Source organism: Eubalaena glacialis, chromosome 2 (genome assembly GCF_028564815.1).
Source record: "Eubalaena glacialis isolate mEubGla1 chromosome 2, mEubGla1.1.hap2.+ XY, whole genome shotgun sequence".
In the NCBI taxonomy this organism is placed as follows: Eukaryota; Metazoa; Chordata; class Mammalia; order Artiodactyla; family Balaenidae; genus Eubalaena; species Eubalaena glacialis.
This window is the reverse complement of record NC_083717.1, coordinates 151,228,917-151,247,372: the sequence shown is the minus strand read 5'-3', so window position 1 is coordinate 151,247,372 and position 18,456 is coordinate 151,228,917. Positions and strand designations below refer to the sequence as shown.

The following is an 18,456-nucleotide window of genomic DNA, read 5'->3' as shown; positions in this document are numbered from 1 at the left end:
GTCAGACATAAAAAGAAATATTTAAAGTCAATTGTAAGAACCTCAAAAGGTTATATAAGAATAACTGGTGGCAGGGAAATATTTTCAAGATATACTATTAAATGAAAAACAGCAGGCTAACAAAACAGAGTATACATTATGATTACATTTTCAAAAACAAGCAAAAATATTAAAAATATTGGAAGGACATAGACAAAAATGTTAATGGATTAAGAACAGTGGTTATCTCTGCATGTTGGAATTATAGTAATTTTAATTTCTTGGTCTGCTTACCTGTATTTGCTAAATTTTCTGTAATAATTATGTATCATTTCTTGGAGTAAAAAGAAAGTAATTTAAAAAGAAAAGAAGGAAGTATGGAAGGAAGCAAGCAAGCTAGCAAATGAACAAGACAGAAATTGTGAGAACCTGTGAACTACCTCACATATAGATTTGAAATATTTTCCCCATATTTTAAAAATAGTTTTCAAGTAGTCCTGTGAATTCCATATTAATAGTTAGGAGATCACTTTAGTGTTACAGAAACCTATTCATCCCTAATTTTATATTGAAAATATTGTAAGAATATTACAGAACTGGTATGTATATTTTTCAAGTTGCCTTAATCTGTGTAGTTTTCTTTTTTAACATCTTTATTGGAGTATAATTGCTTTACAATGTTGTGTTAGTTTCTGCTGTGTAACAAAGTGAATCAACTATATGTATACATATATCCCCATGTCCCCTCCCTCTTGTGTCTCCCTCCCACCCTCCCTATCCCACCCCTCTAGGTGGTCACAAAGCACTGAGCTGATCTCCCTGTGCTATGCAGCTGCTTCCCACTAGCTATCTATTTTACATTTGGTAGTGTATATATGTCAATGTTACTCTCTCACTTCATCCCAGCTTTGTATAGGTTTTAAAGCAAATATTAACCCATTTTTCAAAGAACTCTAATAGATAATATAGATGAAAATATATTTGCTGGCTCTAATAAGGCTGGATGTTTAAAAATATGCAAGTCAAAAATAGAGCTTACGGACAGCTTAAAGGAAGTCTTAAAAAACATTAAATAAATTAATGTTTGAAGAATTAAATGAATATAGCTCAAACCAAAATAACAAGAAAATAATTGTTCAAATTGTGCTAAATACAATGTTCTAAAATGTCTCCAAAAGAAAGAAGATATAAACAAAGAAAAAGTTATTTCTAAAGCAACAATACATTGGGTAATTTTGTATACAACTGAAAGTTGAAACATTTTCATTTTATATATTCTATTTAGTCTCCTAATAGTCTTATTTACTGTTTTATTTATTGCTCATGTTAAGCTTTATCTTACTGAAGGAAATGCTGGAATATTTGTCATTATACACAAAAACTGTTAACCACAGAGGTGAAAACTACATCTCAGACGTACTGCTTCACAAAGAGATAAACTCAGAAATCCCTAAAATCATTTAAAGGAACTAATAAAGAATTCATTTTAAAATAGTTTAAGATATTTCATACTCACAGCAATATTTCAGACATACTGGATCCTATTTCAGATTTGGCCTAAACATAAAAAAGTTTATTTGCATAAGCATTAAACTGAAGCTTTGGTAGACTATTGTGTTCTAATTACCCTGATTTAAAAGATACATGTTTAAATATACAATGCAACTTGTCTCTTCATTCAAAGTGTTTACTTCTGAGCCTTATTGGATTTTTTAGGAGAAGTCAGTGAAAACTAAACATAGATATCCCTTAGGAATAATTTCAGAGACAATAATTGGCTAAAAATCAGTTACACTCTTCCAGCAGGAATGATTAACACATTAATGAACTAACAGATTTTACACTTTCATTACAAAGTCTCTTTAAGCTCTTTTTTTGGGCACTTTGGTTAAAGCTCATTATCGCCTGCCTGTAATTTCACAATTATGTGTGAATTATACACATTTCAAATCTGGAATGGCCCTCAAGCAACATTTCAATGGAATAACCAATGTAAGTAAACCAGAGTATAAATTTAAAGTACCAAACTTTCTAAGTCAAAAAATAATAATTATCCTTTTATTAAATGACTTTATTATGAAATACCTCCTACATACAAAAAACATATATAATATATATTTAGGGAATAAAGAGTTTTAAAAAATCTATAGACTCACCACTCATTGAAGAAACAGAACCGCACGAATACCATAAGGTATCTCACAAAGCTCTCAAAGGGGCTTTCTTATCCCCCAGTCGTAACTGGGGGATAAGAATTTTGTGTTAGTTATTCCCCTACTTTCTAAAAATATATAGTTTTACTACTTTTTATGTATCCTTCAGCAATAGACTGTTTAGTTTTTGCATGGTTTAGAATTCTGTATAAATGTTATCATATAATATTGTAGTCTTCTGAGATTTGCCTTCTTAAGACACAAAAAGTGCAAACCATGAAAGAAAAATCAGATACAACTGTCTATCTTAAAATAAAAACCCATCTGTTTATCCTTTCACTTTTCAGATAGCCATTACCTACAACCACATTTAGTGTTTTCCCCTAATTTATGTCTTAGGGAAAGAAAGGCCTTTTGAAATTCTTTAGAACATACAGTTTCCATTGAGTGAGATCATATTTTATGAAGCATTTACATATTTAGATCCCCCACTGAATACTAACATGAACACTGTTCATCAAATATGTTTTAAAAAAAGAAACAAATATACTCATTAAGGTGTATTAAAATTTTTGAGATTTTTTCCCCTTTAATCATTTCCAAATATTTTTAATCACAGACCAAGAGCCCAAAGTGATACCCAATGCTAACAAGACTGAAATGCTTCAACTGCTGGCAGCAGTCTTTTTACTGCTTGTTATCCTGAAAAATATATTCAGGATATACAACAGGATGATGTCGGATTAAGTGATTCCTTTTTTTTCTAACATATGTGAAAGGCTACATTCCAAGGGGCAAGTCTGCTATACAAATAACAAATGAAAATTCCAGGTACTGTCATTGATACAAACACTGATTTTTGTTCTTTCCACTCAAGATCCAGGCAGAACACTGAAGTTTTGCCACTTATTTCCTTAAAAGGGCTTGAAATATAAATTTACCAGACTGAATGTTCCATATTCTTCCCTGAGAAAATGTGTCAAAAATCCTAGCAATGTTGTCTGGTCTCCCCAGGTCCAACGGGCTTGATGGAGGTAGGATGAGATAGGAAGGTAGATATAGGGCAGCAAACCAGCAGAGAGGTACAGACTCAACTTCAACAAAGAGCCCAGCGAGAGTTCCTGCGTCAGAGCACACGGTGTCACATGTATAATAATGTTTATTTTAGTCAGATTCATCCTGGAACTTCAAGAACACATCAAGGAAAACATCAAATATGTTTACTCAGAGCTGATCTCTCAATTTATATTAAGTCACCACAGAATACGATGTTAAACTTTCTGATTACTGTGGATTACTAGAAAATTGCATCAGTCTGAATTCCTTTGCACGGCAGGTGAAATCTGAGTGAAGCAAATAATATTAGCAAAGACTCATGAGTATCATGTTTATTGCATCTTTTACATTTAAAACCATGTCATGACATGCAGCATTGCACAGCTGAGATAACCCACTTGGAAGTGATTACGGTGTCTGGCCGTTTTTGAAAATGCCCAAAATATTGTTCTAATACTGATTCACTTCATTCCCATCATCAGGAGCAGACTTCAACTATATACTTTATTATGACTGTACGTTGACAATATGTTCTTTCTACAAGTGTTTTGGACATTTCATGGAAATACTTGGCACAAATGAAGCTAGCTTTTAAGTAACATCCCAGTTCATCCAAATGTTCTTTTTTCTCAATTTACATAGGAAGGAAGGAAGGAAATTTGTTGTTGCATGCAACAGTCTTGCCTCAAGGAGAATATATTTCTCATCTTCACATTTCTAAAACAAAGGACAACACTGCCAAATTTTTATAAAGATTAAGTCCAGAAGAATTCTGGTATACTAGAAAGGTTCAAATAGTGGTTGCTTTAGTAACTGGGAAAGGGGTCTCTTACAAATATTGTGATTGGAAATTGCCCATTTTTCCTTTACAAAAAATGAAAATTCATAGGTGACAGTGAATATGAGTACCAAAGTTTGCATTCACCAGAAGTAGAAAAGCAGTTGACTTCCATCAGCATTTTCAAATAAACATTCTTAATTGAAAATGGAGTGTTTTTATTATAGTACTAATTTTGTTTGACATTTCAAAGTGGTAATGAGAGTCATAAAAATGATGGGATGAAAAAAGTGTAAGAAATAACTAATTTAAAAATATGCCTTTGCTATTCTTAAAAGTAGCTTTAAAGAAAGTAAATGTTTAGATTTTGGCAGTTTCTGCATATTATAAGGTTCAGTTTAGAATGGCAAGATGCAGTTGCTGCAGAATTTTCCTTTTGTATGGGAGATAAACAGGGAAACAATCACATGAGAACTATTTCAGAGAGTGCAGGAGAGTGGTTCTGAGTCCCAGCTGCATGTATACTGGAATCACCTGGGGAACTTTTAAAAAATATTAATATCTGGGCCTTACCCCAAATCAATTAAATCAGAATTATTTTAGGGTGCTGGGATCACACACACACACACACACATGCACACTCTCTCTTACTTACTTTCTTAAAGCTTCCCAGATAATTTAAGTGAGCAGTCAGGGTTGCAACCAACTGACTCAGGACTTCCAGCTCTGCCTTAGATCACCTGACCAGTGAGATCCAACTCCCTGTCACTTCACTGGTAGATCTTATTTTCTAGCCTCTGCTCTTTAAATAATGAAAATAAAAGGTCCTTTGAAGAGTCATGCTTCCCCAAATTTCGTCATTCATCAGTAGCTGATCTAAGTACAGAGTAAACAGGCTCTCAGACCAGGCTCCTAACTCATCAACTATGAGTCTTGCATGTTTTATACAAGAATACGGCTCTCCCTTCAAAGAACTAACACAAAAGATTTGCTTTTTAAGTTCATGCCAGAGAATGTACCTCTCTGATATCTAAATGCACCTCCTGTGATGTCAGAAGACCGGCTAAGAGTGACACCATCAAGATGGCAACATAAATCATTCCCAACTTCAGTCCTTCTCACAAAACACCATCAGCAACTATCCATAGACATGGCCCCACTGTGAAAATCCCAGAAAATGGGGTTGAGGCTAAAGCATACTCCTGGACTACAGAGACTCAGAAGGACCGCTTTCGAAGTGTCAGGGGGCACTCTGACCATGTCACCCCTCTGCTAGGCCAGCACAGCACTGCACCAAGAGGACTCCCCTAGGACTACAGTTTTTACAGTGGGAAAAGAGAGCCCAAGGTGGATATCCAGCTCCCCCAGCATTGCAGGATGCTTCCCAGGAGGCTCACTCAGTTCTCACCTCGCAGGGACCACTGGGGGGATCTTCAGGGCTCAACCACTGGGGATCAGATAGAGACGGAGAAGGGGAGCAGGCCTTACAGCAACCAGTCTCCAATCTTGGCAGACCACGTTCCTGCTTGCAGCAGTGCCAGAGCAGAGATCTCAGCCAGCAGTTCTGCCCATCTGCAGAGCCGAGCCAGTGGCTGATCCCACTCTAAAATAATTCTGATTTAATGGATGTGGGTCATACATTAATGTAATAAAAGCCATATATGACAAGCCCACAGCTAACATCATACTCAGTGGTGACAGACTGAAAGCTGCTCCTCTAAGATCAGGAACAAGACAAGGGTGCCCACTCACCAGTCTCACCACTCATGTTCAACATAGTACTGGAAGTCCTACTCAGAGTAATCAGGCAAGAAAAAGAAATAAAAGGAATCCAAATTAGAAAGGAAGAAGTGGGAATTCCCTGGCAGTCCAGTGGTTAGGACTCCACGCTTCCACTGCAGGTGGCAGGGGTTCGATCCCTGGTGGGAGAACTAAGATCCCACGTGCGGCTCAGCAGGGCCAAAAAAAAAAAAAAAAAAAGAAGAAATAAAATTGTCTCTGTTTGCAGATGACATGATCTTATACAGAAAATCCTAAAGATTCCATCAAAAAGCTGTTAGAACTAATAAACAAATTCAGGAAAGTTGCAGGATACAAAATCAACACAAAAATTAGTTGTGTTTCTATATAATAACAATAAACTATCTGGAAAAAAATAAACTATCTCATTTACAATAACATCAAAAAAGATAAAATGCTTAGGAATAAATTTAACCAAGGAGGTGAAATATCTGTTTACTGAAAACTATAAGACATTGATGAAAGAAATTGAAGAAGACACAAATAAATGAAAAGATATATCATGTTCATGGATTAAAATAATTAATATTGTTAAAATGTTCATACTACCCAACGCCATCTATAGATTCAATGATATTCCTATCAAGCTTTATATTAAATAAATAAATAAATAAATAAATAAATAAATAAATAAATAAATAAAGCAAGCCCCATGTTTTCTGATTCCATAAATGTCATAGTGGGCATAAATAAAATATTATGAATTTTCATTTTTACTCAAAAACTTACCTCCTCTTTTAAAAGTCGAAAGAGAATCCATGGTATTATGCACAAAACATAGAGTACTATTGTGTGCTGATTACATAAGCTAAGGCCACAGCAGAAAGCACCAATTTTAGCTATCTGAAAAAAAATAAAAGAAAAAAATCCAAGTTAAGAATTCACCAAAAACAGCACAATAGTAAAAAGCTACTCTTTATATTAAAGCTAAGCATTTGTACAATAAGTCAGGTTAAAATCAACCTCTTACATGCAAACAGTCATGCTTTAACATGCACTAATATTTATCACCATTATTTTTTATTATTATTTTTCATTCTCATCAAATCATTGCAGAGTGACCTTAAATTACCGTCTTCAAACTAAGTTTTAGAAAGTCCTATATGATGACATGTCCTAACAGTAACAGGATATTGTGTAATTCTCATTCAAGTGAAATCTAGAACTGAAGTTCAACAATTCCGTTTTACTTTTTTCCTATTGAATTAAATAAATTGAATATAACACTTTTATTTAGAAACCTGGTTCTCTATGGGTGGTCTTTTTGCTATTTTTAAACATGTGTTATTTTCATAATCAGAAAAAAGTTTATTTTAAACAAAAAATAAACTCTAATAGCACCACAGGTTTGTTTATGGAAGCCACAGATAAACTTTTATATTCTTTTGTTTCTATAATCTTTAATGACACAGGCTGCGCATATACTAAGATGATCTGGCACTCTTCAATGTACAGACGGTAAGCCCTTAGAAGACAGGGTTCCTCCACATTTCAAATTATTTTGATGATAGTGTTGGCCTTAGAAGTCACTGTAATCTCTTTGGGACTACTTCATTTTACAGTTGATCCTCTACTTTTAATTTAAAAAAAAAAGTGCAAATTTGATCTTTTTTGCAATTAGATAATAAGTCAATGTGCCATAATGGTAAATAATTTAAGGTAGTCAACCTAGGACTTGGCATCTTAAGATCACACACACACACACACACACACACACGATGGTGGATTAACCAACAAGTCTATCTTTCCCATAGGACTCAAAAGGGATTTCAGAATACCCTCATTCTCCAAAAAACTTTTGAACTCTGAAAGAAAAAAAAAAATTTCATGTTTTATAAAGGTTCTCATGGTTCAGAGTAAAGAATTGAGAATATTTTCTCTCTCAACATGCCTAGACTACCTTGACAGTAATCAGAATAGATAAACAATATCTAAACCAAAGTTAAAAAGAAATAGAGCATCTGTCTAAAAATTAAAACAAAAAGTGATTCCACTTTGATCAAAATAGGTTACCTTTGATCTTTCTTGTGCAGTTGCTGCCTCCTCAAAATGTACAGTAAGAGCCATAAGCAGCCCCACAAACAGATTGTTTAAGCTAAAAACCTCTGCTGCAATGGACCACTGCCATGTTAGACGAGAAAATGAAAACACCCCCGCAGCAAGGATTCCTCCAGCATATGAGCCAGAAAGCCTGCAAATACAGATAACATGAAATCTTCTTTCCCAACAAAAAGAACCAACTTTATTTTCCTTTATGTGAACTGTAGCAGCAGAAATTATGACAGTTGCCCAGCACTATCCCAACACATTAGATGGTTAATACATTACTTCATGTAATAACTCCTTTCAACAGATTTTAATTATGAAGTCCATATATTAACCTATTAACAAACAAATGAACAAACCTGCTTGGTATCCTATGGATTGGATGAGGTTTAGTTCTCAGATGTAACCTTTAGGATTCAAGCCAGTTCAGAAAGCCTGAAGAGACAGTAGCTAGAGAGATAACAAACCTGTGTCATTTTTCTTGCTATATCTAAGAAGAAGAATGATAACGACTGGTTAAGACTGAAATGTGTTTAATTGTAAAAATTAATGAAACGGCAGAATATCTGTTCAGGAACATTCACTTATTGTGGAATGTTTGGATCTAGGTACTTCCTACATTTATCTCCCAACATTTGGCAAAATATGTCTTGGTCACAATATTTGGTGCTTTTAAGATCTTGTAAGCTAGATTCTTAGTTTCTGATGATTTCTTCTTTACACAAAGTCAAAGTTAAAAATGATATACCTTTTAAAGAGAAGGATGGGAATGTGAATTTTAGAAACCCTGAAGAATCAAATACTACACTTGGAAACAAATTCCTCGCCCCCAAATGCCAACAAGAGCCCCACATTTCAAATCAGTCAAGGAAACTGGATCTCAATTCAGAGATAAGATTTGAAACTGGTAATGTGGCATATCAAACCAAAACAACTTCCTATTTCTCTATAAATCTAAAGCTATGAAAATTAAAGCTACTACTGAAAATCTATTGCTTACAAGCATTATTCAGCAAGCATCTCTGTGTTTAATAATTATGATATTATATGGCCCCAAGTCATTACTTTTTAACTGTATTGCTTTGTATAAAAATTATGGAGTAATTGTATGGCTTTTAATCAATCTTAATAGAAAAAAAAAAAACACCTAAAAAATTTCAGTATCACCAAACCTGTTTTTCTTTGAGTTTCTCTTTACAATTTTTCTGTTTTCTTTCCCTTATAAAAATCATCAGTTTCCTATTTCTTGCAGAGTACCCCATTCTCCCAGTTATCCTGATTCAGTACCCTAAAGTTATTTCTTCCTTCCAAATTCCTTCCCAGATTCCTTTTGATTTATATTCCTATTGCCTTAGACTCAATTATTTTAATAGTTTCCTAACTTGTCTTATGTTTTTCCAACCCTTCTGCAATATAACATCAGATTAAACTTTCTGAAACATACTCTTTGTGAATACTCTTCATCCCTATAGGATAAATTAGAAATGAGTCAGCCTGGAATCCAGGCTCCCAATAAACCAGACACCCCTAGCCACTAATTACCAACATGATCTCCCGCCAACTAGTCAAGCTCCTCAAAATTCCCTAATAAGACAGGACTATTCCTAGCTCTGCACCTTTGCTCATGCTGTAGTGCTGAACTGAATAGCCTCGCTGCTCCTTTATTAAAACTCTGCTCTTTTCTCAATTTTCTCTTCAATTCCCTGGTTTCTAGCCCATCTCTGCGTATCGATAGCATTTAATTGTCTGTAACAATTATTTTGACATTGTTTTTGAAATATGAACTGGAGTTAAACTTCACTTAGATTGGAAGCATCTAGCCCCAAGCACAGAAAGGAAACTTAGCAAATGAGAGAATGAATTATATCTTAAAGTATTAGTAACATTTTAAAGGAACTTCTAAGTTTCAGCTCTCAATATGACTCTGGACAGTCAGCATAAGATACAAGATTCCTTCCTCTACTTAAAAGAAAGGAAGTGCTCAAACGGAGACATGACAAAAGGACATAGGAGCCAGCTTACAGGGCTCTCATGGCCAAACTGGGGATAACTTGATCATAAGATAATTATAGTAATAGACTGTAACCCAATGAATAAATAAGAATCTATGAATCTATAGTGATACAAAAATTGGGTGAGAAGAGAAAGTCCATGGAAAGTCAACTAATAACTGTAGAAGAAATGATGGAATTAAAATCACCATTTGGCAACTGTCATAACAATAATCAATGGATACCAAAATAGTGGGTAAAAGGTTTGCAGTAACAGAAATATGTACATAGTCTAAAGTTATCGCCCTGTAAAAAGATTAATTACAAAGGGAGAAATGGTAACTTTACAGTGGCAAACTGGACAGACACAATCTTAACCACATGATCAAAGTTAACAGCCCAGTAATGGGACAAACAAACATCATATGCTTCCTTATCTATTGCAATAAAAAGAATACAGCATCATTTCTATGGCATTCCTGCCAAAAATGCATTACCTGAATTTAAGCAAGAGCAAAGACAAACTCAAACTGAAGGACATTGTACAAAATAACTAGCCTGTATGTATCAAAAAATGTCAAGGTCTTAACAAAAAACAAAAAAAACATCATGAGGAACCGTCTCAGATTAAAGACACTAAAGGAATAACACAATAGAATAAAAGACATGATCTAGGATTTTCTTCTACTATAAGCACACTATCTGAGAAAATTGGAAAAATCGAATCAAGTCTGAAGGTTAGGTAACAGGGTTGTATCACTGATAATTTCTTTATTTTGAGACCTCCACTGTGGATATACAAGAAAATGTTTTTAAGGAACATATCTTGAAGCATTTAAGGGTAAAAGGATACTATGACTGCAGCTTATTCTTAAATGGTTAAAAAACAAAACAAAACAATACATACATACCCACTGAATCAAGGATAAAGCAAATGTGGTAAAACACTAACATCTGGGGAACCTGGGTAAAGGGTAGACAAAGAATTGGGCTCTTCTTGCCACTTTTCTATAAATCTGAAATTACGTCAAAATAAGAAGTTAAAAAAACAAATCAGCAAATTTCCAAGATAATTTGCTAACATTTATTGAGTTTCTTGCTAGCTGTGTTTTCAGGTATTGCTCTAAGTGCCTTCTTTATATTAATTCATTTAATTTGCACAATAACCCTATGAGTAGATGTGATTTGTCTCCTTTTTTCAAATGAAGTAACTGAGGCTCAGGGAGGCCAAGTAATTTTTCCAAGTCCTATGGTAGGTAATTAAGTGGCAGAACCAGGATTGAAATTGTTAGTCTAGCTATTTAGGACCATGACATTATGGGGTAAAAGATGGTTATTTTAGTTTTAATGTCAAATAATTTATTCCAGGCTAATGATACATTGTACTTTTACTTGGTTAACTATGCACCTCCTTGAGTGAAGAATAGAACAGAACAAAAGTTTTGTCCATTATTAGAATCGTGTTTATGTCTATGTTTTATCAACACAACATACTACCAACTTGAATTGTACACAACACCTGTCAAGATTGATGTTAACCTTTTTTTTTTTTTTAAAGGGCAATTAGTTAAAGTTTAAAACCACCGAACAGTTAATTAAAGAGAACTGATATGTACAAATCCTCAGGAAGAAAACTCATGACTCACTAATCTACAATGATTTTTAACACATTATTATGCTCAGAAGACATCCTAGTGTTTGAATTGTTGACATTAATTATTGGAATTATGAACTATGTTAACTGCCTTTTCAAATATTTCATAAGGTTTTAGAAATTGAAGGGTAAAGGTAAAAATTATCAACTTCAGTGATAAAATTTATCCAGTCACCTTAGACTCTTACAGATAGTTATGTACATTAGCATTTTATTGAAGACTTATCCCACAACAGCAAGGTCTTTATAATCTGAATTTTCCCCACCTGATTTCTGTCCCACACCACCCCCCTGGCAAGGTCAGGATGGTTTTACAACAAATAATCCATATACTCTTTCACTAGATTTTTCTTGGTATCAGAGAAATAATTTGTGAGACTGCTGAGTAAGGTTATAGAAGAGAAGGTAACTGATTATAAAACCAGTAATGGAAATCAGACCTATAATCTTGATCTTTTTAGCATCTCAAATGAGCTTGCTTAGAAATCAACTCAGTCTATAGGAATTTGGGTTGTAGTCCTAATATAAATTGAAGACAAAAGGGTAGTGGACCTTTTCTTTTGTTTTGGTTTTGCTGCTTAACATCTAAAATCCTCTCCTATGCTTGAGGGATACGAGTTTATGAGGCACGGCCCCTCCTATTTTACACACTGAAAATACGAGATACTTTTCCAATCTCCCTTGCAGCTAGAGCATGGGTGTATGACCTGGGCTCTGTCTGTCAGAATCACCTGCTCCATTCTTTGAACTGGAAAATCGTGAGGCCAAGAAGCAAGGATGGAGACAGAATCAGACATGGCTGGTGGGATTTGTGCATCATTTTCACATACAACGATGGCAGCACTTTGAAGGGCAGTGCTCAGAATCCAGGTCCGTGTTGGTGGTGTAAGCTGGGGTGTCTGGGGCCCAGAGATGGCAGCAGTGGTGGTTTCACTAGCATATACCTGCCTAGGACTCTGAATATTTTGGGCTCAGAGCCTGGTAATCCAGCCCTCCTAGAAATTCTGCAAGCTCTGCAACTTCCTTCTCTCTCTTTTTTTTTTCTTCCAATGCTAGATTTGAATGTTTCCTTTTGTAAAAAGCTTTATTGAGACATAATTCATATACTGTACATTCACCCATTTAAAGTGTACAATGAAAGATTTTTAGTATATTTACAGATATATGCAACCATCACTACAGTCAATTTTATAACATTTTCATCACCTCAGAAAGAAACTCTATCTCCTTTAACTATCTCCCCCCTATCCCCACCCCCAATCTCACTGCCAGGCTTAAGCAACCACTAATCTACTTTCTGTCTGTGTATTTCCCTCTTCTGGGATTTCTTATAAATGGAATCATAGAATATGTGGACTTTTGTGACCGGCTTCTTTCACTTAGCACAATGTGTTCGAGGTTCATCCAACTTGTAGTATCAGTATCTCACTTCTTTTTATGGCTGAATTAATATTCCACTGTATAGATATACCACATTTTGCTTATTCATTCTTCCATTGATGGACGTTTGGATTGTTTCCACCTTCTGCCTACTATGAATAGTGCGCCTATAAACATTTGTGTACAGGTTTTTGTGTGGACATATGCTTTCATTTCTCTAGGGTATGTAACTAGGAGTGGAATTGCTGGAGCCTATGGCAACCCATTTAATCATTTGAGGCTAGACTGTTTTCCAAAGTCACTACATAATTTTACATTCCCACTAGCAATGGATGAGGGTTCTGATTTTTCCACAACCTAGTGAACACTTGTTATCTGATTTTTTGATTCTAGCCATCCTAGTGGGTGTGAAGTGGTATCTCACTGAGATTTTTTTTTAAAAGCATTTAAAAAAAAACATTTATTTATTTGGTTGCGCTGAGTCTTAGTTGCGGCAGGCAGGCTCCTTAGTCACGGCAGGCGGGCTCCTTAGTTGCAGCTCTCCAGCTCTCCAGCTCCTTAGTTGCAGCATGCATGTGGGATCTAGTTCCTTGACTAGGGATCGAAACCAGGCTCTGTGCATTGGGAGCACAGAGTCTTAACCACTGCGCCACTAGGGCAGTCCCTCTCATTGAGATTTTGATTTGCATTTCCCTAATGGCTAATGATGTTGTGCAACTTTTCAAGCGCTTATTGGCCATTTGTACATCTTCCCTGGAGAAATGTCTATTCAGATCTTTTGCCCATTTTTAAAATTATGTTGTCTTTTTATTATTGAGTTGCAGCATTCTTCCCAACTTCCTTTCAATGTTTCTTTTCTGCTAAACACAGCCAGAGTCAACTGCTTGCAACCAAGAATCCTGACTAAAACAACCTGCCTTCCCTGTTTATTATTTCTATTAAGTCTTCAAGAAAAACTGTGAGGAAATTCTGAAAATAAATGCTGAAGTTGTCAGAGCTTTGTGGAACACAGAAGAGACGGCAGTATGCTTAAGAGCAGAAAGTTACGTGTGCATCCATACAGAGAATATACTAAAACATTTTGGAGGCCTCGTCATTTTACTATTTATGTTTTCCATAAAATAATGTATATAGGCTAAGCCTGTGAGAATTTCTTTGATTCCAACAGCCTTTTATAAATCAAACTGTGAATGTCCCTTCAAACACACACGTTTGAACACACTGCCTTTAAAAGTTTGCTTCATACTAAGATTCAGAATCAAGCAACATTTACTGACCATGTAACATGTACAAATTAATGGATTAAGAAAAGTCGAGATAATTTGAAACGTCTGTTGTGAGAAAACTCCACAAGCTGAGGAGGGCTACATAACAAGGACTTGTAGGTAGCAAATAACACGTAATAATAAACGCTCAGCGGAGGCTGGAGACCGCAGGGGCTGTGGAGATGGGGCAGTAGCCTCAGTCCGCATGGCTGTGGAAAGGTCTGCAGCAGCCTGAGCTGGGCCTGGGCAGGCTGGACGGAGCTGGGGTTAGGGGCTTTACTAGGTAAGCAGGACAGAAGGACAAGAGGGAAAGGTGTTAAAGTATGAACCACAGGGTCTACACTGGATGGGGATGGAAGCAGAGCCAGCAGGGGGCTGATGGAGGAATCAAGAAGATGAGCAAAGGGATGTAGGTCTCAGTTAAATGGAAGACAAGTGTAGGGGCATCGAGGAAATGAGGGAGCTGAAAGCTCAAGTCAGGCAGGGAGTGGGAAGTGGGTTGGGAAAGGGGATGGCAGATTGTTGAAGGATGGAACAGGCCTGTAAAGCAAGACTGGACTCTACTGTTGAAAGGAGCCTGTGATGGAAGAGTTTAATAAAGCTGTTCTCAAAATCATACGATATTCATTAAAATTAAGCATTTGTCTCCAAAGACAAGCAGTACATCATACATTAATAAGTCTGCAGGGTGAGCCCAATGTAGGAAGACAGGTGTGTGGCCCAGTGCCACATCACACGCAGGCTAACGAGGAGATGTGACACTCCACATCAGTACAGCAAGCTGAGTCTGTGACTGGCTAACCAGTCAAAGGATAATGTCAGCAATGGTGAGGATGAGGAGCTTCTGAAGACTTCGAAGGTCTCCAATTCATTCACTGACTCTGTAGGTAGGCAGTCTCATTATATTGTTCACGGTATACACATTATCTGTGCATGCTTCGTTTCACCTTATTGAGATGGAGATAAACGACTAAAGAGCAAGCTGATGTCGAGGACGCTTTCCTGAAGGCAAGTTTCAGGGTCATGGCGAGGCTCAGGACTGGCTTCACACCGTCTACATCTGCAGCCTCCACCCTCTGTTCTCACCCTAGCTCTCTACTGAAATTGTTCTCACTGGGGTCCCCAATGACCATCTAACTGCCAAATACGATAGGCTCTGGGGACCCCTCTGCTGCACTGGGTCACTCCCCCAGCCACACTCACTGAGTTGACATCTGGACCTCACATCCTCTGGTTTTCCTTCTATGGCTCCGGATCTTCCTTATGTGTTTTCTCCAAATGGCTCCTCTTCTCGCATTTAAGTCCTTTAAAGCCAGTGTTTCCCAAGATTTCTTTCTCAGCACATTGTTCTCGTTCTGCTCTGCCTGGGTGACTTCATTCACCATCTTGATTTCACCTGCCAGCTACAAACTAAAGAAACCAAATGTCTCCAGCAATGCCTCTCCCTTAGTTTTGAACTTACCTTATCCCCAACTTACTGTTGTACCCTCACCACAAAGCCACCCCAACTCTGGATATTCCATAGAACCTCAGTGTCCGTACATGCAAAATTGATTTCTCATCCTCCTCCCTGAAATAATTCCTGCTCCCGTGTTCTCTCTCTTAGTAAATTTCATTATCTCCCTCATTTAGTTATCTAAGTGAAGAGACCTAGGAGTCATCATCAGAGCTCCTCTCCCTTTCTCCCTGCCAAACATATCACATCCTGCCAACTGTACTTCATCAACATTTTAACCACTCACGCTCTTCTCTCCACCCACATCGCCACTGCCCTAGTTCAGCTCATCTGAATCCTCACCTCAGGTTCACACCAATACTGCAGCTTTGCGTGCTGCCTGCTTCCAGGGCTAGGCCCACCACTGCCACCAGAGTGAGGGACCTCAAGCATATCTGATCTTGAACTTTTCTGCCTCCAACCCTTTAAGGATTCCTCTTTGACCATCGAGCATATTCCGAGCTCCCCATGACAACAGACAAGGATTTTCGTGATCTGGTCTCCGTCCACCTGTAGCTTCATTTCTGACATAACCCATTTCGAGCTGTGCTCCAGCAACACTGAATGACTCGTAAGTCCCTGTGCTTACAGGCTCTTTCTCCTCCACCTCTGGGTTTCTCTGCACAGGAGGTTCTCTGTATCTGGAACACGGTTCTGCCTTCACTTGGCCACTGCCACTCATTGTTTACAACTCAATACGGGCGTCACCTTTCCAAGAAGTTTTCCCAAAAGTACTTTCACCAAGACGAGGGTAGTTGCTCCATCTCCAGATTCTCATTAAACATATTAAATGGGTACTGAATAGGTAGATTTTTCTGTATTTCTGAGGAATAGAATATTTTAACTGTAACCTAATCAAAACATAGTAAGGAAACCAGATGTGAGGAGCTTAAAACTCTCCAAAGTATTACAAAGCCAAGAGAATTATTTTTGGACTACCGATACCACTAGATAGCCATGTCAGCATATCAGCACTTTTTAAAAGGTAAAAGTATATTGCACTTTACATATATGTGTATTTGTGTATCCCTAGAAAAGCTATATGATTTTTTGAAAACTAAATGTTTATATATATGTATTTAATTTCAGATATACTTTATCTTCAGTTTTTAATCCTCTTCAAATATCCAAATAGCAATGGTTTCTAATTACCTCAACCTAAGTCCAACCATCTCCAGTTAATGCTTTATAAAATAACTTATGCCATTACTTAGAAATTATTCTTTTTTAATTGTAAAAAAATTGAAAGAAAAGATGTTTTGGTACTGGAGTGAATTTTGTTTCTTTTAAGAACCATGTCCTTTATCACTGCTGTCCTTTACTGTTATAAAAGTGATGTTTTAGTAACAAATGAGATTAAGGGAAAAAAACTAAAAGATTCATTTTGATTTTGTTACGCTGATTTTTTTAAATAAAGTGAGGTCCATATGGACATATCTTTCAGAAACTAGGGAATAATCATTTCATCATTCTGTACTTTAATTCAAGTGTTTAAATATTCTTTTGGCAACAGTATAGAAATAATAATTTACTTTAAAAGTTTTTTTCATATTACTTGATTTATCCCTTGTCTATAACATAAATATTTCAAAGGGAAAAATAAAATACGGAAGGTTCACAGTTACTCATATTGCCTTTCACACTGATGTGTAAAGAAGATCCCTTACGGTTTCTCAAACTTTTGTGAAATTTCAAATGAAGTACCTCAAAGTTTCCATTTGATGTCTTTTTGAGCCAAATATCAATGAATCTTTCATATCAATAAGCCACTGTGAATTTGAGATAGAAAAAGACATTAAATGTGCACAAGACTTATCTAAGTGATGCTGCAAAAATCACATTGACAAATATGTCTGTAAGTGAATCTGGTCTTAAACTTGTTAAGCAAATAAGATGACTTAGCGGGACTTCCCTGGTGGTCCAGTGGTTAAGAATCCACCTTCCAATGCAGGGGACACGGGTTCGATCCCTGGTCAGGGAACTAAGATCCCACATGCCACAGGGCAACTAAGCCCGTGCGCCGCAACTACTGAGCCCATGCGCTCTGGAGCCCATGTGCCACAACTACAGAGCCCATGCGCCACAACTACTGAGGCTGCGCGCTCTGAAGCCTGCACACCACAACAAAGAGCCTGCGCGCTGCAAGGAAAGGTCCCGCATACCGCAACTAAGACCTGATGCAGCCAAATAAGTAATAAATAAATAAATTAAAAAGAAAAGATGACTTAGCAAGCACTGTTTTAAATCTGTTTATCAGTTTTTTTTTTAAAAAGGCATGAATTCTATGAATACTATGAATCTACTGAATCCTTTTTTTTTTTTTAAACATCTTTATTGGAGTATAATTGCTTTACAATGGTGTGTTAGTTTCTGCTTTATAACAAAGTGAATCAGTTAAACATATACATATGTCCCCATATCTCTTCCCTCTTGCGTCTCCCTCCCTCCCACCCTCCCTATCCCACCCCTCTAGGTGGTCACAAAGCACCAAGCTGATCTCCCTGTGCTATGCAGCTGCTTCCCACTAGCTATCTATTTTACGTTTGGTAGTGTATGTATGTCCATGCCATTCTCTCACTTTGTCCCAGCTTACCCTTCCCCCTCCCCGTATCCTCAAGTCCATTCTCTAGTAGGTCTGTGTATTTATTCCCATCTTGCCCCTAGGTTCTTCATGACCATTTTTTTGTTTTTTTGTTTAGATTCCATATATATGTGTTAGCATACGGTATTTGTTTTTCTCTTTCTGACTTACTTCACTTTGTACGACAGACTCTAGGTCCATCCACCTCACTACAAACAACTCAATTTCGTTTCTTTTTATGGCTGAGTAATATTCCATTGTATATATGTGCCACATCT

The 18,456-nt window shown here is 36.7% G+C and overlaps 1 protein-coding gene across 3 annotated transcripts in view; it reads right to left on the bottom strand.

The window, feature by feature from the left end:
• TMEM260 (transmembrane protein 260) overlaps positions 1-18,456 on the bottom strand; it is a 59,187-nt gene that overhangs the window by 24,558 nt on the left and 16,173 nt on the right. For all 3 annotated transcript variants that reach the window (XM_061182595.1, XM_061182597.1, XM_061182596.1), the window contains exons 4-7: positions 7,780-7,957; positions 6,496-6,609; positions 3,074-3,253; positions 1,496-1,536 (exon numbers count right to left, since the gene is read on the bottom strand). In XM_061182595.1, coding sequence (XP_061038578.1) covers positions 1,496-1,536; positions 3,074-3,253; positions 6,496-6,609; positions 7,780-7,957 — 513 coding nt within the window. The remainder of the gene's footprint in view (positions 1-1,495; positions 1,537-3,073; positions 3,254-6,495; positions 6,610-7,779; positions 7,958-18,456) is intronic.